Consider the following 26467-nt stretch of genomic DNA (forward strand, 5'->3'; position numbering starts at 1 on the left):
CCTTTAGCTTAGTAAGTCTAGCAATTGAATTGCTTTATTATATTTTAACATTCTTGTATGTTCTATGTATAACAAATGTTTGTATTTTGCCATTTTTTACTTCTGATCCATTTTAATGTATTTATTTATTTATTTTTGTGGTTCTGAAGATCAAACCTGGAATCTCGAGCATGCCAGGCAAAGCACTCTACCACTGAGCTATCCTCTTGGCCCACTTGTGATCTGTTTTTATTCACACAAATAGAAATACTGCAGAGTGGAAGCTTCTTTCTTTTCTCTTCAGTCTTCTTCCTCCAGTGCAGCATGGCCACTCATAAAGTTGGTCTGTGTCCTTCCCATCCATTTTTTAATGTATGTTTACTATATACATACCTTTAAGTATGATATACTATTGTTTTCTCTTTTTAAAAACTATATGTCATACCACACATGATTTTACCAGTTGTTCTTTTCATTTCATGGTAGGATTTGAGGTCCACCTAGTTTATTCTTCCATATTGTTAAGCTTGAATAGCTTTTTTTTTTTTTTTACTGGTAAATATTTAGGTTTAGTCCCACACCATACACACCCACACACTGTTTTTTTTTGGTGGTGTTAGGAGTCCAACACAGGGTCAGACAAGCACTTTACCACTGAACTATATCCCTAGCGTGATTGAGTACTTTTTACTAAAGTATGTTTTTCAGTATTTTCTGACTTTGTGCCTATGTTTGGAAATGTTTTGATTTCACTTTACTTTTTTGTGGTGCTGGGGATCAAACTCAGGACTTTGCACATGCTGGACAAGCACTCTACTAACTGAGCTACATCTCTAGCCCTTCACCTTACTCTTGAATAATAATTTTCCTGAAATAGAATTATAGAATGACTGCTGTATGTCCTTAGTACTTTTCCAGTGTTGCTTAATTCTTGTTAGACTTCTGCTTTTGATTAGTTTGCTATCAGCTAAATTATAATTTCTTTGTATTTTTTTTGCTTCTTACTTTTTTATTATATTACAAGCATTTGTCACATTTTTATAAACATGTCACTTACAATATTTAATCATTGCATAATATTCCACCACAATTTTATAACATGATTTTTGTAATAATTACTTAGTCAGTTTTCTATCATATAAACTGTTTCCAATTTTTTATTTTCATATATAGTACAGCAGTGAATGTTTTTGTACATCATCTTTGTCCCACATTTAGGATTTGTTCTTTTTTTTTTCTTCTACAGATATTTATTGAGAATCCATTCTAAGCCAGACACTGTTCTAGGTGCTGCAGATATAATGTCACCGAAACATAGATGCATCAGTGTATTTTTTCCCTCTCTATTTTTTTTTTTTGTTTTTAAATTAAAAAATCTTTTCTCTGGCATTTCATAGTTTCATTACAGTGTATTATTCTGCACACTTGTTTTTAAAATTTATTTTGCCTAGGACTTTCAATGCAACACTCATGTCTGTCTCTGTCTGTATTCCTGTATAATATTCAGTCATTATTAATTTTTTTTGAGAGAATTTTAATATTTATTTTTTAGTTTTCGGCGGACACAACATCTTTGTTTGTATGTGGTGCTGAGGATCGAACTCGAGCCGCAGGCATGCCAGGCGAGCGCTGCCGCTTGAGCCACATCCCCAGCCCCAGTCATTATTAATTTGAATATTGCTTTCCTCCTATCCTTTCTACTCTCTCCAAGTCTTTATCTTTTTTTCCCAGTTGCTTTTCTACTTCATGATCTCAGTGGTTCTTTTTTAATTTTTTATTTGTTATAATTAGCTATACATGACAGCAGAATGCATTTGGAGAAGTCTCCCATCTTTGAGGAATTTGTTTCTTGCAGATAACGTGCAGTTGAGTCTTTTTTAAAAATCTGCTTTATGAGTCTGTCTTTTAATTAAAGAGCTGAGACCTTTTATACTTAGAGTTATTATAGAGAAATGTTTATTGTTTCTTGTCTTTTTGATTTATTTCTAATGTTTAATCTAATTCTATTTTTTTTTTTTTACTTAATTACTCTTTTAATGACATCTTTCCTGAGCTCTGGTGTTTTTGTTTTTTAACTTCTCTGTGTAAGATTTTTAAAGATATTTTGAGTTATTGGCTTAGTTGTTATAAATTCTTTTAGTTTATACTTATCTTGAAAGGTTTTAAGTTTCCTTCAATTCTAAAGGATAGCTTTGCTAGATATAGCAATGTTGTTTGGTAGTAATTTTCATTTAGTTCTTGAAACACATTATTCTATGACCTCTTGGATTTTTAGGGTTTCTGAGAAATCTTATGTTAATATGATTGGTTTATCTCTAAAGGTGACTTGTTTTTCTCTTGAGACTTAAAATTCTGTTTTTATTCTGTATATTTAGCATTCTATTCATAATTTGTTATGGAGAATTTCTTTTTTGATCTTGTCTAGTTGGGATTCTAAATGCCTCCTATATCTGCATGTCCATAATATTTTCAAAGTTTGGAAAACAATGTTTTTTTCCTTGAATACAGTCTGAATATTCAAGGCCAGCCATCCTTTTCAGGCTCTGAGAATTGGTTTTGTTCTTGATCTGATCCATTGCTATGACTTTCAACTGAATTTTTAAAATTAGATTTATCAAGTCTTTCATTTCTAAGATTTCTGTTTTACTCTTCTTCAAAACCTCTCTTTATTGAAATGCTTTTTCACATTCTATACTTTTTTCTATAGTTCATTCCTTAGATCTGCTTCTTGTTCTAATTATTTCAACAAGTGATTCTTTGGTTTCTTTGTCCTGAATTTCTACTTCAGTATCTGTGGATTCACTTTTTGAAGGACTATAAATTTTGGAGGTGTCTTGTTGGGCTCTTTCTTCATGTTTTCTGATGTCCGATGTTTGTACATCTGTTGATATGCATTCCTTTTACATGCAGGGTCCTTTAGTGGTTAATTGTATCTTTAGTATAAGTCCCAGGCTGGGGAATATCTTAGCTTCAGCATGTCCAGTCAGCATAATCAGAGCCTCATGTCCAACTGCCAGTACCACTTTGGGAGGAGATAGTAACTGCCAGAAAGAGTGGTGATTCAAGAGCAGTCCGCATCAGCATACTCCATGAAGCTGCTACTGCTGACCTCTACACCTCTCGGCTAAAGTGAGAAATAATCCAGAATGGGCTGAAGAAATTAAATATTAAATATAACAGACTAAATTCAATTGGAAGAAGGGATAAAAAATAAAATAGAAAAAAAGGGTGTGGGGGAGGGAAGGGAGAAAAAAGATAGTATGAGGAAAGAAAAAGGATGAAGGAGAGGAAAAGGGAATGAAGTCAGTAAACAAGAGAAGAACTGTTGGGAGAGGGTCCAATTAATTGACAAAACATGTAAAATTAGAAGTGTAAAAACACAGTATTTGGGAGTTCACTAGAAACGAGTTTAAATCAAGTAGTTATTGCAATAGCAGTCATAAAGAGATTTGGTTTTCTTCTAGCTGAAATTTTTAGAGTAGAGACATTTCTCTCCAGGTTTTTGAATTTAGAATCCTTGGCTGTGAAGCAGTTTGTGTGACAGTAACATTGTTCTGTTTATTTTTTCTCAGCTTTGACCCAGATTGGCCAAACTTGTTAGGGCTTCGTTGAACAGTTTCACCCCCTTTGCCTGGCAGCATCTGTTGGGGGAGTGTTGTCTGTTTTGGAGCCCTCAAAGTGGCTTTGTTATTATGACCTGAATGGGAGTAGAAGTCTGGCACAGCTGCTGTCCAGCCCTCCGCCCTCTCACCCTGCAGCCTATAGACTGGTTTGGACTGTGCCGCATGTCTTGTTCCAAGAGCTTCAGTCTGTGTGTTGAGGGATGTGTGTGGGATGCATCAGTCTGACTTCCAGGCACCTCTGGCGATGGGGCAGGTTGTGCGGGTTCCCTCGGTAGGCTGTGGTGGGTTTAGTGCTTTCCACCTGACCTTGATAGTGCCCATCTCTGAACTTTTTCAGCATGCTGCTTATCCCAGAGCCCAGATCAACAAAGGCAAATGAAAGCACCCTTAGCTTGTAGACTTGTAGACTGGCAGTTGTGGTTCCCACAGCCCAGACCTCCAGTCTCACTACTGTGCACAGACTGACTAGAGTACGTGGGCACCCCTTGATCCAGTGAAAAGAAAAGCGTAAGTGGCTCTTGGGTACTCAGGAAGCCAGCATACCAAAAACAAGACCAAAATGAATGGGGAAAAAAAGTGTAGATCAGTATGAAAAAGGTAAATGACAGGCGTTTCTAGATTCTACTCAGGAAGTCTAAACAGTGAGTCTTTTTAAATTGTCATCACTTTCCTACTCTCACTATCTGCAATGGCGGGTGCTGGACTTCTCTTGCAATGGCTCATCTCATTGTATCTGAGCTTATTTTCTGTTTGGATTGTGAATTGTTGGGCAGAACCTGTTTTTATTAAATTTGGTGGGAGAATTCAGCTTGTTGTGCCAAGTGTGCTGCTGCAGTCTTTTCTTTTTATTAATTTTCTTTTTGTTCTAGAAACTGATATTTCAGGTTTTCCCCTGATTGCTTGCACTGAGTGCCTACTGGCATTTACCACAGTGTTCTTACCCCAACATGCTGCCCTTGCACTGTGGTTTAATTCAGTCTTGGGGAGTTGCTATGATGCTGTTGTTTTCTTTGATCTGCAGTACGCTGATTTTCTCCAGTGGCATTTGCTCTTTCAGATACAAAATTTTCTGTGGTATAAAGTTAATAGTTGAAAAGAAAAACTTTATGTAGAATTTGTGTGTGTGTGTGTATAATTTTTTGAACTGGAATTACTACTAGTGGTTAGAGAGTAGTAATTTGCATGATGAAAAATATTTATATAACTCATTGTTGTTTGCATTTTCACCTTCTATGTTTTATTTAAATTCTACTAATGTTTCTAGTAGCTTTTAACAAAATATTATTCTTTATCATAAATTGAGAAAAGAATTTGTGATATTTCTTCTAAGAAGTAGTGTAGAGTCATTACTTGGATATATGTGTCCCTCAACAATAATTCGTCTTTTAACTTGAATTTTGTTTTTTTAAACCTCAGTAAATAAAATGCAGATTAGGATGAGTTTCTTATTTTGTTCAGCAGTTTGGTTATTTAATTTTATCAGAATTAGGTATGTTGGCAGAAGCATATAATATATTTCTTGTACAGACTCAAACATTACAAGATAGAAAATTCTTTTTACGCCATTAATTAAAAGTAAGGTGTGATGAAGTGAAAACTAAAATTGGAAGTGAATTATAATTAGAAGAAACAGGAACGTTTTGGAAAATGACTGCCACTAATTTTAATAATAAATTTTGTGTTATTCTACAGGAATGTTTAGGTGTCCATAATGTCACTAAGCCTGTATCTTCACTTTGTAATGGAATTCATTTTCTACTTCATCCAAAAGTTCTGTATGAAATTTCTGCTTTTGGTATGCAAGAACCCCAAAATGAGGTATGACATGTTAAAAATAAGTGTAAAATATTACACAGCCAAATGAAGGTACTATTCTAATAAAATTGTAAATTATCACGAGAAACTGATATTTGTCTTCGATATATTTGTTTAGTTGAGGTTTTTTTTTTTTTTTTTTTAAAACCAGGAATTGAGCCCAGGGGTGCTTAATCATTGAGTCACAATCCTAGTGCTTTATTTATTTATTTATTTATTTATTTTTATTTTAAGACAGGGTCTTGCTAAGTTTCTGAGACTGGCTTTGAACTTGCAATCCTCCTGCCTTACCCTCCTAAATTGCTTAAAGTGCTGGGATTATAGGTGTGCGCCGCTGTGTCCAGCTAGTTGAGATGTTATTTATATAAAGAAATACTAAAGACAGTGTTGGAATATAAATATAAAATGCACTTGATTTTTAAGAATTCAGGTCAATTTACTTAAGGTTTTTATCTGCTATACAGAGAACCATAGTGATAGTAAGTAGGTTATGACAAATTTTTAGTTTTATTTATAAAGATAGAAAAGTGGAGATCATTAAGGGAGAAAATCACTAAGTGGAAGTCATTAAGGGACAAAATGTAAGATGATGCTGTGGAAATAGGAACATTTAAAGACAGAGATACTAGTTGTGGGCCTTTCTAGGTTGTGTGAAACATTGCAGGTGAGTGAGCAGGACAGCTCGTGTTGGTGGACCATTGTGTCTGTAGCTCGTGTTGGTGGACCATTGTGTCTGTTGTTGAGCAGGTGAATGCTGCTGCCAAGGCCATTCTGCTGTATCTGCTTCAGGGACGAATGATGATGACACTGCTGACCTGGAACAAGTTTATCGAGTCTCTCTGTCCTGTCCTTCCAGTACTGCAGGTACTCTGTGTAGTTCACCTTTTATAATACCATTTATCTTTGGCTGAATGTGATTGATTAAAAGCATGCAAGCAGCATAACTGTCATGTTGTGAGAAAAATGAAGAGGTGCGGTGAAGGCACTGTGGATAAGTGAACAGAAAGGGGTGGCTGTCTTATTTCTGGCAGAAGGTTAAACAAGGAGAGCTATTTTGTCCATGTATGCTTTATGCAGGTGGGAGGTTAAAAAGTGAGGTGCAGGCTGTTAGTATTGATGTGAAAAACAGAACGCAACCTTCTATAAAGGATTTATGCGTAGCTAACAGTGCTTTCCAAGCAGACATTAATTACATTCCTAATCTGCCTCATGAGTTCTGTTTGTGCCTGTGTATGGTTTGAGTGATTTCTTGATTAACAAGCTCTTAGAAACAATGCTTTTTGAGCAATCTTTCTGGGTAAAAGAAGGATGAGGGAAGTTCAGATCCTTACCTCCCTCAGATGAAAAGGTAGAGATAGGAGATACCACCATAGGCATAGCCCTTTTTCAGGAGAACCCCAGAATCCAGGACCCAGGCCTCCATCATTGAAGCTCACAGGACCTGTGTCATGTACAGAGTATTTGTATCACTCTCTTTTACCATGGGGACAGAGTGAAGTACCTCATCTAGGGGACGTGCCACCACTACATCTTGGAAAATAGAAAAATCTGCATGTTTCAAGAATGTTGACATAATTTCCTGAAGTTCTTTAGTATTATTGTTTAAATATAGTTGTTCTTTTTTTTTTTTTAAATACAGTTATATTTAGAATCCTTACTTTATATAGGTTATTTTAAAAAGTTACTGGTTTATTCAGTTGAATTATAAAAAATTTATGAGTGGCATGACAATTATTATTTATGAGTTTATTTATTATAATTGATGAGTTTACCTACAATTATTATTTATAGGTTGAATAATATGTATAAATTTAAATAAGAATTTCTCTTAAAAAATTATTAGGGTTATGCTGACCTAGAAGACTCTTTGGGTAACTGCATTCTCCTTCTGAGCCAAGCGGGTTCTGAGGCAGGAGAAGGCATCCTTCCTTGTACTACCCGGCTAAAGTCTGTCCTGCGACTCTTGCTGGTGAAAAAGCTATCGTGAGTACAGTGTGATGTTTTGAATATAAAAGATAAATGGAAACCTTCTAAGGAAGTGTGGTAATTTTATCAATCTGAAGGAGCATCAGACTAAAGGATGTAATGGAAGATTATTCTGCGTTGTTAATGGAAGAAACTAATATGCGAAATCAAGCAGATGCAAGGTTCTTGATGTTTTCCTGAAATATTTCATCCATTTTGTAGCCTACTCATCCCTTGCCAGATGAGTCTGTGTTGAAGTTCCGCCACTCAGTGCTGTTCACTAGTGCTATAGGCAAGTTGGAGAACCATGGAGATTAGTAAGTTGGAAAACTATAGTGTATTCTCATCTTTTGTTTAGAAATTATTAGTTCTCGAAGTGATCCTTTTCTAAACATCTGTTCTGAAAATTAAGTTTCCAAAAAGTATTTGAAAAGCCTTGCTAAGCTTGTATGAGATAACTCATAGAGTGGTGAATTATTTTAACCTCAGTTTGTGAGAAAGTAAAATGGTCTTTTCCTTGACTGTTGTTAGAGTAGATATTTTGAAGTAAAAGAAAAGAAAGAGCAATTTGCAATTTCCTTCTTTCTCTGTCAGTGCAACATGAATCTTCTCTATTGCTCTCTTCAGGCAACAGTGGTTAGATTTTCCTTAATTGAGAAGAGAAACAAGTTTAGAGTCAACATGGACAAGCAGTGATGAAGAAGAGTCGACTGAAAAGGCTGGCAGGATAAGCAGACATTCTTTTGACAAATGGCTAATTGTTTTCTCCAAACCTTACATTAGGATAATATAGCAGTTTATTTGGAAATAGATGATTAGACTGAAAATAAGAAAGTAGGTAGAAATAAACTAAAGTGTTAAGGAGATGGAAGGAGGAAAATCAATGGAAGAGATTCTAAAAAATATCTGCAAGGTATGCAGAGTAGAGTTATAGAAAAATTAAGGCAGATGGAACTTGCCTCCACGTTTCATAGTTCCTGAGCAGGGTGTTTATCACGTACTAGTGTAAAATTATTACTTATTCTAATCTCCAAGTTCAGCAATTTAACACAATGGAAGTTTATTTCTTGTTCACTTGAGGGGACCCAAGGTCCCTAGGTCAACAAAGATACTCTTAACAGGCAGGATGTCCCCAGGAGCTTAGGACAAGGCCAGGACTTTCTGGGTAAAATAATTCTGTGTTATAAAGAACTTAAAATAATTTGAATTACACATTCATTTTCCTTATTTGATTAATTCTGTCCCATCCCATTAATTCTGTAAATTCCATGTAGGCAGGAACCCTATTATTGGCCAATCTTTGTATCTTCAGAAATTGAGTACTTTATACATAAAAATACTCAAAAAGTAGTGAGAAAATTGGATACATTATTGGGACAAGTGAATTTTGCTACCCTGTGCTAAACCTAAAAATATACCAAATTTATGTCAGAAAAGAAGATGCACGAAGATATGCTTCACCTGTTTCTATTTCTACCCTTCTTTTCTAGGGGTTGAAACTATCCATAAATTTAGAATCCCAGATGTTAATATAGGTATTATTGGTGTAGAAAAAAGGAATAAGTACATGTCTACACCTGTGCCCTGCCAGCTGGGTCTTCTGTGTTGCCCAGGCTTGTCTCAGATTCCTGGCTTAAGTAATCCTGTCACTCTACCTCCTGAGTCATAGGATTACGATTTTGCACCATAGCAAACATCCAGTTTAGATGTTCTAGCCTTGCTAAGCTTGTATGAGGTAACTCAGCAAATTTGAGAGGGAGAAAGTTACCATCTTAGAGTAAGTGTTAGTCTTCTAGAGATGAAATCTGTTAATAATAGTGTAGTAAATACCTTATATTAATTTCAGAAAGTGTTTGAGTGTTTCCATTTGCCCACAAGGTATGGTCAAATGTGGGAATGTCAACACTGACTTGGGCCCTGCCCTTCCAGAATTTGGCCTATAATTGGAAAGATAGATCTTATTAACAATTATACTTTATTATTGGTTTTAATAAAGTGAGATAAATGTTAACAATTTAGGTGACCTCAGAGCGACAGGTCCACAAACAGCAAAGTAACTTTTCTAGTCTGTTGGAGAGAGGTCATGTTGTAGCTATGGTCTTGTGGGTAGTACTTAAAATCTGGTGGCTTGTACTATTACTTAAAATTGCTGTATTTCCTGGTAGTTGGAGAGAACCTACCAGAGGAGTGACAGATGACATGTTTATTCCAGTTTCTCCTACTAGTGACCTTTGTCCATTGGATGGTTTTCTCTTTTTCAGTGCATTGTCTAGTGGCATGTAATGTTTAATTTTTTCTTGAAAAACTTTCATCTCCCCATTTAACTGACTTTAATTCTGTTCCATTTTATATAAAGAATTATAAAAGAAATTTTTGTATTTGAAAGGAGTCTGTTTGATCCAAATATAAGAACATTTTCAAACATTGTAATAATGTTATACCTTAGTTATTAGCTTAATTACTCTCCTAGAGTTTTAGATTTATTATTTGGAATTATTTATTTAGATTTATTATTTGGGATTTGATCATGAATCCCTGATATGTTTTGAGATTGAGATAGATCACTAGATTTGAGGTCAGAAGTTAAAAATTTAATTTTCAGATTGTCTTTTTTAAGTTGACTCTGCTATGTAGTCTCAGTGAGTCTATCAAATTGGTAATTCCTGATTTTGGATGTTTATTTTTAATTGAATAAATAATTTTAGTCATATGTGGAAGACTTTAATAGAAAAAGGAAAATATTTTTGGTAAGGCAGTATTAATAAGTATGACTAATTTGCTGTGTTGACATACAATAATTCTTGGGAATTATAGGCCTTTTATATAGATACTTAAATATTACAAAGTATTGACTTAAGTGCTTCCTGTTTTTAGGGTCCGTTCACTAGCTTTGAAGCTTTTAGCATTTTATCTTGCCAATGAAGAAGGGGCTGATACAAAACGCCCCATAATAGATGCCAGAATTCTTTCCAGAGTTACTAATCTATTTATTGTGAAGAAACCTATTGAACTCAAACTGGATGACAGAAAAGAATTGCTTATTAAGGTAACTGTGACTTTTTTAGTTTGTACTCTGTGGTTCTTTGATGCATTTGTACATCACATATTTTTATGACATTCTTTAGGTTATATGTGCTGGTGGGAGGATGGTGGTGATTCAGGGCTGGGTTCTTCTCACTTCTAGCTATATTTGTTAATTGAACAAGTATGTCCTACGTGTCTATTGTATGCCAGCAATTGTGTCCCTTTTAATTTAGTGTATATATTAGATATGCAAATTGTTTTGAATAGTGTCTTAAATATAGCATAAGGCAAATATAGTACAAAGAAATTTTGTGATGATTTAAAAATAAATATAACTGACATAAAAACTATTGAAAATTCTTCCTATATTGCAATTGCCTATAACAGCAAAAAAGGGAGAAGTTCTTTTGACAAAAAGTTTTCACCTCTTCATCTCAACAAAAAAAAAAAATATAGAATGCAGAGGCAGTTTCTCTTAAATATTATGATGTTTCTGAGATTTGTTGTTGTTGTTAATCTTTTTTCCTAAATCTTAAATAGCTTCACAAGTTTAGCATCCATTTCCCTGTCTTTAATCAGGAATGCTGTACATCATGTGGGACACAGAGAAAAGTCTGAAGAAAGTTGACCATTATCTTCATTAATACATTCCTGTGTTTTGTAGTTTCTCATTTCACTTCAAGTTTGCAACCTGTCAGTTTTTATTCAAGTTTAGATAAGTTCACCAGTGCCAGTACAATTTTTTTTTGTTGTTGTTGTTTTGTTTTGTTTGTTTATTTTTTAAGAGGAAACACATTAGTTGTTTCCTAATCTAAATGTTAAGGGCCAGATGACAGTCCTGGCAGAAAGACTGGAGAGTCTTCCTCTGGCCACATGTAAGGTCCAGTTGGGGAACTGCTTTGTACTAAACCTCTGATAGTCACTGTTTATCTTGTATGTAGTTTGTTGGAAGGTGGAGAGGGAAAATTTTGTCTTTTGTGAGTCCTTAGGCTAGATGATAGCATTAGGTGGGAGAAAGGAGGTTGTCTTTATTGTGTTTGTGTTGCTGGGTTTGATATTTCAGATTCTGTGCTGCCATGACATGAGCTAGGATCAGGCTCTGTCACTTCCTTGGACTTGTCTATTTCAGGGTCTTTCAGAAGATAGGAAGGTAAAAGGCCAGGGCATTTCCTGCTGGTGGCTTTGGGAACAGGAGGGAGGTACTGAGTCATAAGTCCAGAAGGCCTTTTGTACGACGTTAGCCTGGTGTGACTTGTGGAGAAGTTAAGAAGCATGGGTGTCTCCTGTCAAGTTCTCAAGGTGTTTAATGATTGAATGGGTTATGAATAACTTCCTGGCAAAATATGTTAAGAGAGGCTATTTGACATGATGGCTCTTTGTTTTATACCCAAAGTTCTTCCCTGACCTACTACACTACTGTTGCAAATTTACATGGTACTTAAGTTGACTTTTCCAGATTTTGGTCTTATAGCATAAACTGTGAAATTTTATAAAGAGAATTTGAAGCAGGTAAAAATGTAACTTATTTATTTTTTTTGGTTTGTAGTTGGACACTGTTGAAAAAGTACATGAAATTTTCACCTCAGATGATGTTGATCTTGTTTTGAGAAAGTCAGCTGCAGAACAGTTAGCTGTGATTTTACAAGGTAATATCTGTGTGCTGCTTCTGATAGATTTGAGATTGCTGTGTGTAGTATGGTCAGGTCTTGGCACAGTACAATTGTGGGTCTCATGTAGCCTGTGGCCTGTTTTTTGTTTGTTGAGTGTTTCTTGTCTTCAAGTTAAGAATGGTTTTTACATCTTTAGAGTTGTTAGATAAACAGAAACCAAGACCAAAGACCATAGGTGGCCTGCAAAGCCTAACATATTTACTGTTTCTTTATAGAAACAGTTATACTGTGTGCGTGTTCAAATATGTAAAAACAAATCCCACCACTATGTACAACCTTAATGAACTAATACAAAGTACATATCCATAAGACATATATGTAGATCATAATTTGATCCACAATACATCATTTGGTAGAATTATCATATTCTAAAATATTGATAGAATTTTCACAGAAACTTTTGTTCCTTTTCTTTTTTAAAAATTTATTTTTATTTTTATTTTATTTTTTTAGTTGTCAATGAATCTTTACTTTGTTTATATGTGGTGCTGCGAATTGAACCCAGTGCCTCACACATGGTAGGCAGGCAGGCAATCTACCACTGAGCTACAACCCCTTCCCTTGTGTTCCTTTCTTAAGTTATGCAGTACATGTTGTTTTCAGTTTGTACAATTTACTCAGAGAAATTAATCAAGCAGTGTTTTTATAGATAGGTAAAATAAAAATAATGTGCGGCACCTGTTATTTTTTTTAAAGGGTTTATTGTAAAAAAATAAATGACCAGTAATGCTGGGCCCAGTGGTACATGCCTATAACCCAGTGGCTTGTGAGGCAGAGGCAGGAGGATGGCAAGTTCAAAGCCAGCCTCAGCAACTTAGTGATTCTCTAAGCACTTAGTGAGACACTGTCTCAAAACAAAAAATAAAAAGGGTTGGGGATGTGGCTGAATGTTTTAGTGCCCCTGGGTTCAACCCTGGTACCAAGAAAACAAAAACAAAAATAAAAACAAAGCAAAGCAAAAACTGGGGATAATGGGAATTTTTTTCCCTTAATAAGCAGTTAAAGGTAGTTATAGCTACCAATTCAGTATCAATATATGTGTGTTTGTGTTTTTCTCAATGAGAATATAGAAGAAAATTTGTCTGTTAGTTGTTAACTAGTTTAAATAACTAGTTCTAATAATGTGTGCATGTGTGTAAAATCTTTATGACTTCTAATTACAAATGTAATATATGAATATTCATATTTATGAGTTCATATTCTTTAGAAATATATTCAGTATATTAAAATTTCTTTATATTTGCTATTAATAATTTGAAGATAAGTTTTTTTATTGAAAAATGTTCTTGTTAGAACTCATATTTGCACATTAGCTTGTGGAGAATTCTAAATATTTTGAGTTGATGAAATTGGAAAAGAGAACAAAGATTAGTGAAACAATATAAAGAAGATAATTTAGCATGAATAAGTAAGAGATTCATTTGTACACTTAAAATTATAGTATTTAAGAGTCTGTACTAGTTCATGTGAGTATTTATTTTAAATTTCTTTTTAGGTTATACAAGTAAGTTATACTTGTAATTTAAGTGGTTTCACATTGTACAGACATATATAAAGTAAAAAAAGTTTTTATCCTCCAATTTCAACACCAGGTGTAACAATTTTTAATAATCTGAAAATTGTGGATACCAGTTCAAAATGTTACTAGAACTACAAAAATTTTTATTTAAATTTTAATAACTTTTTTTAAACCTATAGATATTAAAATGCATGCTGCGGTGAAAAAGTTATGCCTAATAGACAAGATAATTGAGTATTTAAATGAATGTGTGGGTCAAGATGGCAAGGTAAGACTCATGTTTAATGTTTAGATGTATCTTAGTGGTGATATTAATCAGTTCTGAAACTGAATTTAGCTGAATTTGGATGGGTACTTAGATGTTAATTTCTAAGTAATACTCACTATCTCACTTATGTTTTGTTTTTAAATTTCTAAAAGAGGGATCTCTGTAAAGGAAGCCTAATCTTAAAATTCCTTTAAGAATATTGACCAAATTATATTGTTATACTGTGTGCATGTACAAATATGTGACAACAAATACCACAAATATGTACAACTATAATGCACTAATACAAAATACATATCCATAAGACATGTATGTAGAAGTATAGCCGTAAGATATGTAAGTAGATGTTATGTATAAGCTTATTTCAGCAGAAAGTAATTACTAATATTTATTTGCATTGTAGTTTCACATGACTATGATGACAAAGCATAAAGTTTAGGAAAAGACATGGTATATTTATCTCACTTTAGGTGTGGTGAAGGTAAAATAATGCTGTGTTTTCCCTTTGGCCAGGTTGTAGAATGTTTGGTTCAGCCCTGCCTCACACTCCTCAGGAAAGTTTTATGTGCGGATCCAGTGATGCGTGTTTCCCTGTCACAGCAATCTTCTCTCTTGACCCTGTTATTCAGAGGTTAGTAACATAAATGCTGCTAATAATTGAGACCAGCCTTAAGCTCTGTTAATTCTTTTAACTGTAGGTAACATTTACTTCCCATTTCACTAATGGAACAACAGCATTTCTTAGTATGCTACTAAAAATCTGCTCACAGTGGAGAGCACTTGCTGCTTTTGTGGGAGTTTCCCTGTGGTCCTATAACTGGGTGGACCTTAGAGCTGAAGAGATGTGACCCCTCTGCCTGCTCTTTGTGACTTTATGTAGACAAGCCCTTTGGTGCTCAGGTGGGACACTCTGATTTATAAAGGAGTAAAGCTGCAGCTGCTGCCAATACTGTGTGTCCCCCTACCCCCGCCAGTATCTGTTTCCTTTTTTCTTGTTTGGCTTGTACTGTCAGATCCTGGAACCTTTCTTGTGGGATCCAGTGATGTCATTGGATCAGCATTGAGGCTATAGATCCAGACTGTGAGGGGTGGAAACTAGACCATCCTGAGAATTTATTCTATTGAAAGTTTTAACTGTGAGTTTTAGAGAAAAGTCTATTTAAGTTTAATAATGTGTTTGGATAGAAAAATCTTATCTAGTTGTGTCTTTTCTCTTTGACTGTTCTTAAGATACCTTGTTAATATTCTATACTATTTTGTTTCCCCAAAAGGTAAATCATTATTTTTATGTATTCTATAAGAGGCTTTTTGGTCAAATATCTCATGTAGAGAAAAATGAGATTTATGTTCAAATATGTTGACACCATGCTTTGAATTACAAATTGTCATGACAGAAGCCAATGCTATATCTTAGGAATAGACATCATTTATTGCACCATCGTACAGTGTAGAAATTAAGGACTGGAGAGATTAGCAGTTTGGACAGGGTCATAACCAGATACTTGGTAGAGGAAGAATAACTCAGCCTTCTGATCCCTATTTGTATTTTAAGTTATGACACACTCACCTATTTTTTTTTTGCTTTTTTAAAAATTTTGATTATTGTTTGTTCAAAAAATTACATAATTCTTTACATATCATATTTCATACATTTGATTCAAGTGGGTTATGAACTCCCATTTTTACCCCGTATACAGATTGCAGAATCACATCGGTTACACATCCACATTTTTACATATTGCCATACTATTGTCTGATGTGTTCTGCTGCCTTTCCTATCCTCTACTATTCCCCCTCCCCTCCCCTCCCCTCCTCTCCCATCTTCTCTCTCTACCCCATTTACTGTAATTCATTTCTCCCCCTTTTTTTCCCTTTCCCCTCACTTCCTCTTATATGTAATTTTGTATAACAATGAGGGTCTCCTTCCATTTCCATGCAATTTCCCTTCTCTCTCCCTTTCCCTCCCACCTCTTATCCCTGTTTAATGTTAATCTTCTTCTCATGCTCTTCCTCCCTGCTCTGTTCTTAGTTGTTCTCCTTATATCAAAGAAGACATTTGGCATTTGTTTTTTAGGGATTGGCTAGCTTCACTTAGCATAAAATTGACAGCTTTGTTATTTGGATATTTCTGTGTCTTGATCACAGCTAATGAAAAACTTGAAAAGGCTTTTATGGCTCCTAGCTATCACCACAATTTTTTTGTATCACTTCTCCCATATTTCCTTCTTTTTTTGTGTGTGGTACTAGAGATTGAATCCAGGGCCTTGTGCATACAAGGCAAGCACTCTAAAAACTGAGCTACATCCTCAGCCCATCTCTCATATTTCTGTTTACTATAAGTGATGATGGCAATTGGGGATTTTGTCTCAAATGTGGTACATTGCTCAAGACACGACTAATATCCAGTGTATCTAAATCTCTCTACTCATTATAATTTTGCCAAAGAGACACTCATAATAGTTTTTTTCTTAAATGTATCTATAGATGGAGAGACACTCACCTATTTTCATTATAAAGTATCATATAATGCACATAAAAATTAAAGTTCTGAAAATTTTCATTTTCTCCTTTTATTAGCACCAAAGAAGAATATTCTAATAATTGTTTGCCAAGTGTATCTGTAATGAACTTTTCTATATTCACATGTTGTACTTTCCAAACTGTATACTTCATATTGTATTGCTTCCTTTTTAACTAAAAATATATCTTCAATATCTTTTCATATTATCACATATAAATCTACTTTCTTAAAAGTGAAAACTTGTAAAGCAGCTGTGTGGTGCTTCAGTTTGCTCTTTAATGGACACTTGTTGCAGATTTCTCAACATGACAGTACCATTTGCATGATCATCTTTGCAAATATACTGTGACTTATGTTATAACCCTGGGTAAATTTGTCTCCAAATTGTTCTCATCAGTGGTGCTGAAAAGGCTTCTTTCTAACTCTGCCACCCCTGAATGTCTCATTTAAATTTTTTCTTTATTTTCATAGATGAAAATAATATCTCATTATTATGTGTCTACTTATTTTAGAGCAGTTCATTGTTTTTTCATATATTGTATACTCAAATTTCTTATTTTTTGAATTGTCTATTTTTCAGGTGTATTTGATTCCTTTTAAGTGACTTGGGGTTTCTTTTTATAACAACAGATATAACCCTTATGCTTGTTTTTAGTTTTCTTCCAGTCTTTTTGTCATTTCTGACATATTATTTATACCAGAGATCAGCTTAAATAGGTTGTGGAAATACGTATAAAACTTTTCTGTTAGGGCAGCTGGGATTTTCATCATGCTATGAATAGGAGCTCTTCTAATTCCAGAACGGCCAAGTTGCTAATAAATGAGGTCTAAGTTAATTTCTAATCTTGAAATATAGTATTGGCTCTGTCATGACATAAAATTTGAAATTCAAAGAATGGTGTCTCAGAAGTTACTTAACTATTATACTTCAAATTATTTTCTACTCCTGTATTTTCTCCTAATATATTTAAAATGTTTTTTTTTTTTAAAAAAACTCTTTATCTAATATTAATTTTGGTATATAGTATGTGCTACAGATCTAAATCTGTTCATTACCCATATCGTGGGCAATTTATTTCAGCAATTTCTTACGTATTTGGAAATATTATAACTTATTTTATCTCCACTGAGAAAATGTTTACACAAATTAAATTCTTACATGAGTCCTCATTCTTTTACCTTGTAGATTATTATAATTTTTTATTATGCCAGTTTTGTGATTTTTTTTTCTTGACGTTAGAAAAATATCTTCTTTAAAGCTAATTTCTAAAAAAAACCAAACAACAACAACAAAAAAACCCCAAAAAAGAATTTCTTGTTTCTGCTTCCCTGATTTTGCAAGTTCTATAGTATGTTATTACTTACTGGTATAACACCATCCCTGTTTGCTTAGAGTACCTGAGATTTCAGGCACTGAGTTATTATTGTAGCATTGCGAACATTATCAGAAGCTGAGGTTTACCTGTGCTAAAGGATTTCACCAGGCCATTTAACTAGACAGGAAGTGGTCGTGCACTTAGCATGTGTCTGGTAGTTCAGACCATCTCCCTATCCATCATCTGGCCACAGTAAACAGGAAACAAAACCAGAACAACAACATAGCTTTAAACACACCACAGGGTTTTAAAGTTGACTCCAGGCTCTAGGGTTACATGTTTGTAGTAAGGACAACAGTTATACAAAGGATCTTTTAGTGAGAAAATTTTATCTAGAATTAAATGACTTGGCAAAGCTCTCCTAGAAACTGTCAGTTTGTTTCTGTGATTACCTAAAACCAAACAGTATTTAGTGAGTGGGTCTCAGGTGTCACTCCTTGGATAGCAATGCCTGCATTCTCTGGAACTTACTAGAAATTCAAGTGGTAGTCTCCATCTTAAACAGACTGAATTAGAAACTGCTTTATAAGCCCTCCAAGTGATTTTCATACATCTGACAGTTTGAGAGCCAGAGTTTGAGTGATGTCAGTTTTTATTAGTTATTCTGCATTTCTCTTCCCTTCCACTTAAGATATTTTAAATTTGAAGTTCATTTTTTCTGGAAGTAAAAATACAAAATTATGTTCCTTTTATTCTTTAGTTTCCTTGATATTTCATGAAGATTGTACTGTAGTGACTGAAGTCGCAGCATTGTTTTGTCTTCTGTTATTTGATGAAGTATCAAGAATGGAGATGTGGTGAGATACAAGAATTTATATGTTTTTTATTTCTAAGTGTTTAAGATTTTGATGCAGTCTTATGCAACAATGTATGGAAATTTTAAAATTTGAGAATTCCCATACTGACTGTATATTCTATGATTTTTGGTTTGACTAAGCAGTTATTAGAAGACTAATTCAGTCAAAAAGTCTCTCTGAAACTTTACTTTTGACTTTACTAAGTACAAAATTTAAAAGTTACTGCAATGATTTTTGTCATGAATTTATTTTTAGTACATACCTTCAACTTTGTTCATTTTTCTTTAATATTTTATTATTTTAAAAATATGAGAAAATATTTAATATAAAAATGATTAATCAGTGGGAAGGAGTACATTGAGTTCCTCTGCTAGTGCAACCTCTGCATTATGTGGCTTATTATATGAGATTTTTAAAAGATAAAAAAGAAGCATAATTTTCTCTTTAGAAGCAAATCCAGGTAGTAGCAAACATGTAACTGTACTAAATGATAGATCTATTTCAAATCTTGATTTCACTTTCAGTCAAAGAAGTAAAGCAAGTTATTGTTAGATAAAACGTTAGTATAAGTTGTTTCTTTTTGTTTTTCTTTTATAAATAGGTCTGTTAATCCTTCCAGTAATCCTTCTTTGCCATCAGTCTTCAGTTTGCCTGTTTCAATTTTTAGAAGGTAAAGCATTTATTTCTATGATTTTCTTGCATTACTGCTGAATTACTGTTACATAAAGGGAAAACACTCTAATTTGGCCCAGTTTCCATTTAGCATCTAAATCATCTAACTTGTAGTGCTTTCATATTTCCTTCACACTGGTGCTTGGGAGGTTTCAGTGTGTACACATTTCTGGCACCAGTTATTGTGCTTTGTTATTATTCACATTTTCAGAGAAGTTGAAAGAACTATACAGTGCACACCTACATACCATACCCTTCAGCCCTGAGTTATCAGTTGTTAACACGTGGGTCTAGTGGCTTTCTCCCCTCTCTATAGTAATAATAGACTGCTGCTAGCTTCCTCATTACCTTCTACCACCCTCTACCACACCAAATGTAATTCTTCTAAAATTTCTGTTACTGTAGATTATTTTTCTGTTTTTTTTTTTTTTTTTTTTTTTTTTTTACCTTTATAAAGTGCATTCTTGGGTTTGGCTTCACTTGCTGGACTAGAATGGATTTATCAGTGTCATTGCATGAAGCAGTGATAGGTTCATTTTTCACTGCTATGTAGCATTCTATATAAGAATTTACAACAAAATTTTATTTACCATCTTGGCATTGGTGGAACACTTGTTTGGTTTCCTATTTTGAGCTATTATAAATAAATGACTACTAGGAGCATTCTTAAACATATTATTGTTGTGTTAGAGTATGTTTAGATTTGTAAATACTACCTAACAATTGTTTGTGCTGTTTTACATTCCCATAAGTAGTGTAAGAGTACTAGCTGCCCATATCCTCAGTATCCTTGGTATTTGCATCACTAGTCACAGTAGTCATTGGGTTTCGCTAAATCAAAAATTCATGTGACTACAATAGTCATTCTTAGAATGAGATTCAACATGTGGGTGCTGAGAGCTGCCCTGACTTAGAATCTCCATATCACAGATATAAAAATATGTTCCATACTAAGTGTGCCACAGGTATAGATTCTAGGTCCTTACAAGGTGAGTCACTCACAAGAGCCATAGTACCCAGTGTTGCTCAGAACTGTGGCTTCCCCTCCTGCAGTTATATCTTACTCCAGATCTCCTCTTCTAGATATAGGGTTATTTTTACCATCGGGAAAGCAGCTTGGTAAATTGCTGACATTCCAATTCTGTCTGGTTTCCCTGGGGAAAAGAGCAAGAAACTTAGCTCAAGATAAAATTTATCCATAGAGATGAGAAAGAATTTTTATTATTCCTTTACTCATAGTGTTGTTGTCATTTAAAAAAATTGTTCTCTCCTGGTGGATGTGTAGAGCTGTCTCAAGTTGGTCATGATATATTACCCTTTGCTTGTTATTATTTTTTTCTTCTGTAGACTTATTTTACTGTTCATTTTCCAACTTATTAGAAAGTTGATTACTATTAGCCTTCTTTTCATTAAAGCTCCCAGTGTTCCTAAATATGGCTTTAGATATATTCCACAGATTGATATACTATATTTTATTATCATTCAGTTAAAATATCTTCTAATTTCACTGTGATTTCTTCAACTCTTGGTTTAAAGTTAGTAAAAATTTAGTTTATAACATTTAATATTTTCTACTAAAATTTTATTGATATCTAGCTTATTTTATTGATATCTAGGTTAATTCTCGTGTCTTCAGAAAATATTTTCTCTATTATTTTAAACTTGTGGAACTTGTCAAATTTTGCTTTATGGCCCAGTATATGGTCTGTTTATTAAATTCTCCATGTTTACTTGAAAATAATAATGTATATGCACCAGTTGGTGGGTGCACTGATCTATGTATAGCAAGTGGGTTAGGTTTGATAATTGTGTTGTTCAGAACTTCTTAATATAAAATCTGCTTTTTTGTAGACTGTCACATGTCAAATTCTTTCAGTTACTAGAGAAGTACATGAAAAATCTTCTGCAAAGACTTCGTATTTGTCCATTCTTGCTGTCTGTATTTTAAGAGTCTGTAATTAGTTATATAATATTTTGATGTTTTCTGATGGGTTGTTTCTATCATGGTAAACTATATCTCTTTATCTCTGGAGTGCTTCTTCATGTAGAATCTAGTTTATCTCTTGTAGTATTGCTTCACCAGTTTTTATTTGGCTAGTTGTTTGCATGACATATTATTTCATCCTTGTGGTTTTACTATTCTGTGTCCTTAGTTATTTTTTTCAAAAGAAGTATATAGTTTTTGTTTAGTCTGATATTTACCTTTTAAATGGACTATTTTATTTTAATGCATTTTACATTTACTGTAATTACTAATGATTTTGGATACAAATGTGTTATCTCGCTGTTTCTATTTGTCAATGTGTCTTTTTTTCTTTGTTTCTTCTCTCCTGCCTTCTTGGATTGATTTTTAAAATTTGTCCATTTTCAACTGTTAGCTTGTGGTTATGCATTCATTTTTGTATTGTTTTACATATATTATTTCTATATATTCTTTTACATGAATTATTATGTATATTTTATAAACTATAATCTAGAGATTATAGTTTACTTCCTTGAATACAATTTAGTATTTTTACTGTATACCAAAACACAGACATTAGAATAATATTAATTGCTCATTTCCCTTTTTTCCTATTATCAAATATTGAAATTCTACATATAAATTCTCCTAGACATTATTATAATTGCTATATGCAGTACTTACTCATTCATATGTTTGATCTGTTATTCTTCATTCCTTCTTGGGTTTCTTTGCCTTCATCTGAGATTTTCTTCCTTCTATTTTGAAGAAATTATTTTTTGGCTTAATTTAGTGCCATTATATTAACAACAATGATTTCAGTAAGTTTTTTTTTTTTTAATCTAAAAATCATTTTGACAGGTTGTGGTGGCTCATGCCTGTAATCTCAGAGACTCATGAGGCTGAGACAAGAGGATTGCAATTTAGAGGCCGGCCTCAGTAATTTAATGAGACCCTATCTCCAAAAATAAAAGAAAAATCATTAAAAAATGATTTTAAATTTTAAAGTACATTTTTACTAGATAGAATTTTGGGTGTTGATTCTTTGTTGAAAGTTCTATGTCAGTTTTATTATTGCTTTTTTGAAGGAAATTTGTTTTCCGAGACCCTGAATTATTCATCTAGGGCTCCAGCACTTTACATATTTATTTTTAAAGCAGTTATTTATGTGTGGGTTGTTCTTTGTCTTTTTTTCTTTTTCTGGCTGCTTTTAAGATGTTCTCTTTGTTTTATTGTGATGGGTCTAGGTATAATCTTTTCATATTTATGTTGTTTGATATTCATATGGCTTGTTGAACTGAAATAGTTTGCTCTTTATGTGATTTGAAAATTTTTTTAGCTAGTATTTTTGTTTTTCCTTACTTTTGTAGTACTGGATATGTAACCCAAGGCTTGAATTTGTGATCCTCCTGCCTCATCCTGCTGGTGGCTGGGTGGCTGGGATCACAGGAGTGCACCATCATGCCTTGCTAATTAGTATCTTTTGAAAGTAGCTGCTTTCCCCATTCTTTTAATTCTTCATGGAACATAGGTGGCATATATTCAAGATCATGTCACTATGGTAAAAGAAAAACATAAGATAAAATAAATTTAAACAAGATTGAGCAAAAAATGATTCTTGAATTGGCAGCACTCAGACTAGGAAGAGGGCTTGCAGTGTGGGCAGTGAGCTTTCATAGGCTGACACAGAAGTAAGATGAGGTACATGTGATTGGTTCATTGGCAGGTTCTGATTGGCATAGCATTTAGTTTCCGTTTATTCTTTATGCTGGGCTTTAGTTTGCTGTGTAGGTACCTAAAGAGCCAGAGCCTGCTGGCCTTCCAACAGGAACTATATATGATATTCTTTTCTGTGTTTTCTAGTTTTTCTTTCTTTTACTTTAGCCTGATTATCTTCTCATAACCTATCTTCCAGTATTTTTCTTTTTTTTTTTTAGTACTGGGGGTTAAAAATAGGGGTGCTTTATCACTAAGCTTCATTCCTAATCCTCCTACCCTGCCCCTTTGTTTTAATTAATTTATTTTTTAATTTTGAGGTAGGATCTCAGTTGCTGAGGCTGAGGGTTTTAACTTGTGATCTTCCTACATCAGCTTCTCCCGAGTTATTGGGATTACAGGCATGTTCCACTATGTCCAGCCTTTCTCTGCATGATTGATTTAGCATTAAATTCACATATCGAGTTTTAAATTTCATTTATAAAATTTCAATTAGGAGCTGGGGCTGGGGCTGTAGCTCTGTGGCAGAGCACTTGCCTAGCATGTGTGAGGCACTGGGTTCAATCCTTAGCACCATATTAAAAAATAAACAAGTAAAATAAAGGCATGATGTCCATCTACAACTACAAAAAAATTTTCAATTACATTTTTTTATTCGTTTCTGTCCTCTGATGAAATTCTCTATCATACTATGATTTTATTGAACACATTTAATACAATCATTTTAAAACTTTTGTCTGCAACCCAGTATCTGTGTTGTGTGTGGTCTACAGGACCATTATGGTAGATTTTTTTAAAAATTCATTTTGTATTAGTTAGCTTCATGTTACGGTAACAAATGCCTGAGATAATTAACTTATATTATATCTTCAAACTGTAAATACATTTTGTTCTGTCCCTAGCAAGCCTAACAATTTTTGATCAAACATTGCATATAGCAAATGAAAAATTACAGACTACGGATATTTTCTCTCCCTTCACAGAAGACTTAATTTTTTTCTCGTCAGTAGTTACATTATGGGTAGATGAGTTTGATTTAATCAGAGATTGAACTGAGCTGATTCAGGGTTTGGTTTCATTGTTTGTAAAGGCTAGTCTGTTCTGTGGTTTGCTCTCTTTTCTAGAGCATAATCCTTAAGGAATTTAAACTGGTAGGCTAGGATGTTTACCAACTCCCTATTTCTTGGCAAATCCTGAACATGCATTTTAAAATTTCTAGCCCTATTTGTCCTCCAAAAGTTTTAAACTGCTGCTCTCTCTTTGTTCTGTGAGCCTGAGCTTTCTTGGTGATCAGAAAATACTCTGTGGTGTAAAGTTTTGGAGAATATAAGACTTATTTTCTAGGGGTCTCATTAGAAGTTAATTTGATTGGTACAGGCTTTTCATTCATACCTGGAAGTGGAAATTTCTTCATTAACTTTTTCTAGAAGAGTCTTTCCTACTGTCCTTTTGTCTTCTTTATTAGGTCGACTCTTTTAAGGGGTGTATGCCAGCTTTGTACAGATTATCCTACAATGTGAACTTACATGGTTATTTCCTTAATTACTGGTGATGCTCAGGTTGATGACTTGATGGTAAAAAGTGAAAAATATGTGTTTTTCCTATGAAAATGACACTTTCAGATTTGTAAATATCCTGTAGCCTAACAGTCTTACACCATTCCTTTCACATCCTGTGATGATTCTTTCTGTATTCATAATTTCTTTAGGGGTTGTGCAAGGTGATCTAATCTTGTTAGATAGCTCTTCCCCTTCCATCCCCTTGCTGCAACATCACTATGGATTTTTCACTTTCTATTAAAAAAAAAAACAGAAAAAAAACCATAGCCATTATCTTTATACTTCTTTTGATGATCAAGTCATTCCTCATTTATCTAGTGCAAGTCCTGTGTCCTTTTGGCATGGCCTCACGAATCCTTCAGTACTTCCCTGCTTTCTAGAATAAAGAGATTCCCCAGGTACAACTTTGATTTCCATGTTTTAGACCAGCATCAGGTATTATTTCTCTAAGGAACTTTGGTGGCTTTTCATGAAAAGTTCCAACTAAAAATATCTTTACTTATTAAATTGTGCAGCCTGACTGGCATACAGAATTATGTCTTAGTATCTTTTATTAGGGTGCATGAAGTGAAAAAGAAACTTGGGCATCTCTTAGAAATCTTACCCAGTTTTTTTTTCTAATGTCAGTCATAAATATGTGGTCAGGGATTTGGGATCTATTTTATTAGAAGAAGTATTCTTTAACATTGGCATATACCAAGCATTGCTGTCTATTATAACACTATTAATCTAACTTTAATTTAAGAGAAATTGCTGTTGAGTTTGTTCTTATATCTAAATATATTTTTTTGTTCTCTTGTTGAGTTTATTGGTGATGTAACTCTAAAGGGCTAATAAAAAATTGAAATCCAGTCACTTAGGGACCTCCAATCATAGGCAGTTCCTTTAGCCTTTTTGAGAAGCTTTATTTTGATCATCTGTAAAGTGGACATGGTGCCATCCCTGAAAGTGAATGACTGAGCGATAAGAAACAGCATTTGGTAGAAGGCAGGCATTTGTGTTCTAGCTGAACACCTTTTTAGATTCAATTCACTGTAGTCATGGGACCTGATTTCAAGGAGTATTAGTTATCTCTACAACACCTCTACTGTAACATAAAATGTGGTTGGTCCTCAAGGAAGAGTTTAATGAAGTATTCTTTGAAGTTTAGAGGAGGGTTGAAGAATAATGGAAAGATCATATAGAGCGTGATAAACTTAAGGCAGCAGTTAGGAGAGAGATCCTCACATTATTGTGGCATGTGAAGCATAAAACTAGATCTCGTTTGAATCATCTTTTCAGTAGTATTTAAGAACTTATAAGTTTGTAATTATTTTATATATTTTCTTTTAGGTATCATCTGCCAGTTCATGTAATCGGCCACCATGCTGTGAGTCCTTACGCAATAGTTTTGCCATTATCATCTGATGTTTTGGCCTTGAAGCCTATATCAGATATGCTGAGAATAGCTTGGAACCTGTCATGGTATCATGGGAGTGATAATCTACTGAAGCAAATGAACTCCGGAACTGATACTCAAGAGTAAGCTGTCAGATTTAGCAAAAAGCATTCAACAGTTAATTAATTATAACTAAGTAGTTGGATTTTACTTTTTCACTTGATATTATCATCTGATTTTGTTTTTAACTGAAGGTAATTTTTTTACTTTGTTTTAAAAATCATATATGTTTATTTAAAACATCTATCACATGAACATTTAAATTAAAAAACATTGTGTTCTATGCTATTGAAATATTATATGAAGTTTGTTTAGTTAATAGACATAAATCATTGAAAAAAGTGCTCTGGAGTAGAATAAAACTCAATAAGTATATGTGGGAATGTTATGACTGTGGAAATTACTTTTGAACATATTAATGTTCTGTCAGTCTCATGAATAAAATTATTTTATATTTCTGTAGGGAAGAAAAAGTTAACAAAAACACTTGGGATGCTGATGTGAAACTCTAATGTTGACAGATACATACCCATTTTCTTTTGACTATAAGACAACCTTTAAT

The 26467-nt window shown here is 33.8% G+C and overlaps 1 protein-coding gene across 1 annotated transcript in view; it reads left to right on the forward strand.

Moving 5' to 3' along the window:
* Positions 1 to 26467, forward strand: part of Rttn (rotatin) — a 168854-nt gene that overhangs the window by 37047 nt on the left and 105340 nt on the right. Inside the window, exons 15-24 of the mRNA XM_026388674.2 lie at positions 5295 to 5420; positions 6165 to 6281; positions 7261 to 7400; positions 10257 to 10428; positions 11953 to 12052; positions 13775 to 13863; positions 14377 to 14494; positions 18461 to 18557; positions 19159 to 19227; positions 25800 to 25988. Coding sequence (XP_026244459.2) covers positions 5295 to 5420; positions 6165 to 6281; positions 7261 to 7400; positions 10257 to 10428; positions 11953 to 12052; positions 13775 to 13863; positions 14377 to 14494; positions 18461 to 18557; positions 19159 to 19227; positions 25800 to 25988 — 1217 coding nt within the window. The remainder of the gene's footprint in view (positions 1 to 5294; positions 5421 to 6164; positions 6282 to 7260; positions 7401 to 10256; positions 10429 to 11952; positions 12053 to 13774; positions 13864 to 14376; positions 14495 to 18460; positions 18558 to 19158; positions 19228 to 25799; positions 25989 to 26467) is intronic.

Source organism: Urocitellus parryii, chromosome 13, assembly GCF_045843805.1.
Source record: "Urocitellus parryii isolate mUroPar1 chromosome 13, mUroPar1.hap1, whole genome shotgun sequence".
Taxonomy (NCBI): Eukaryota; Metazoa; Chordata; class Mammalia; order Rodentia; family Sciuridae; genus Urocitellus; species Urocitellus parryii.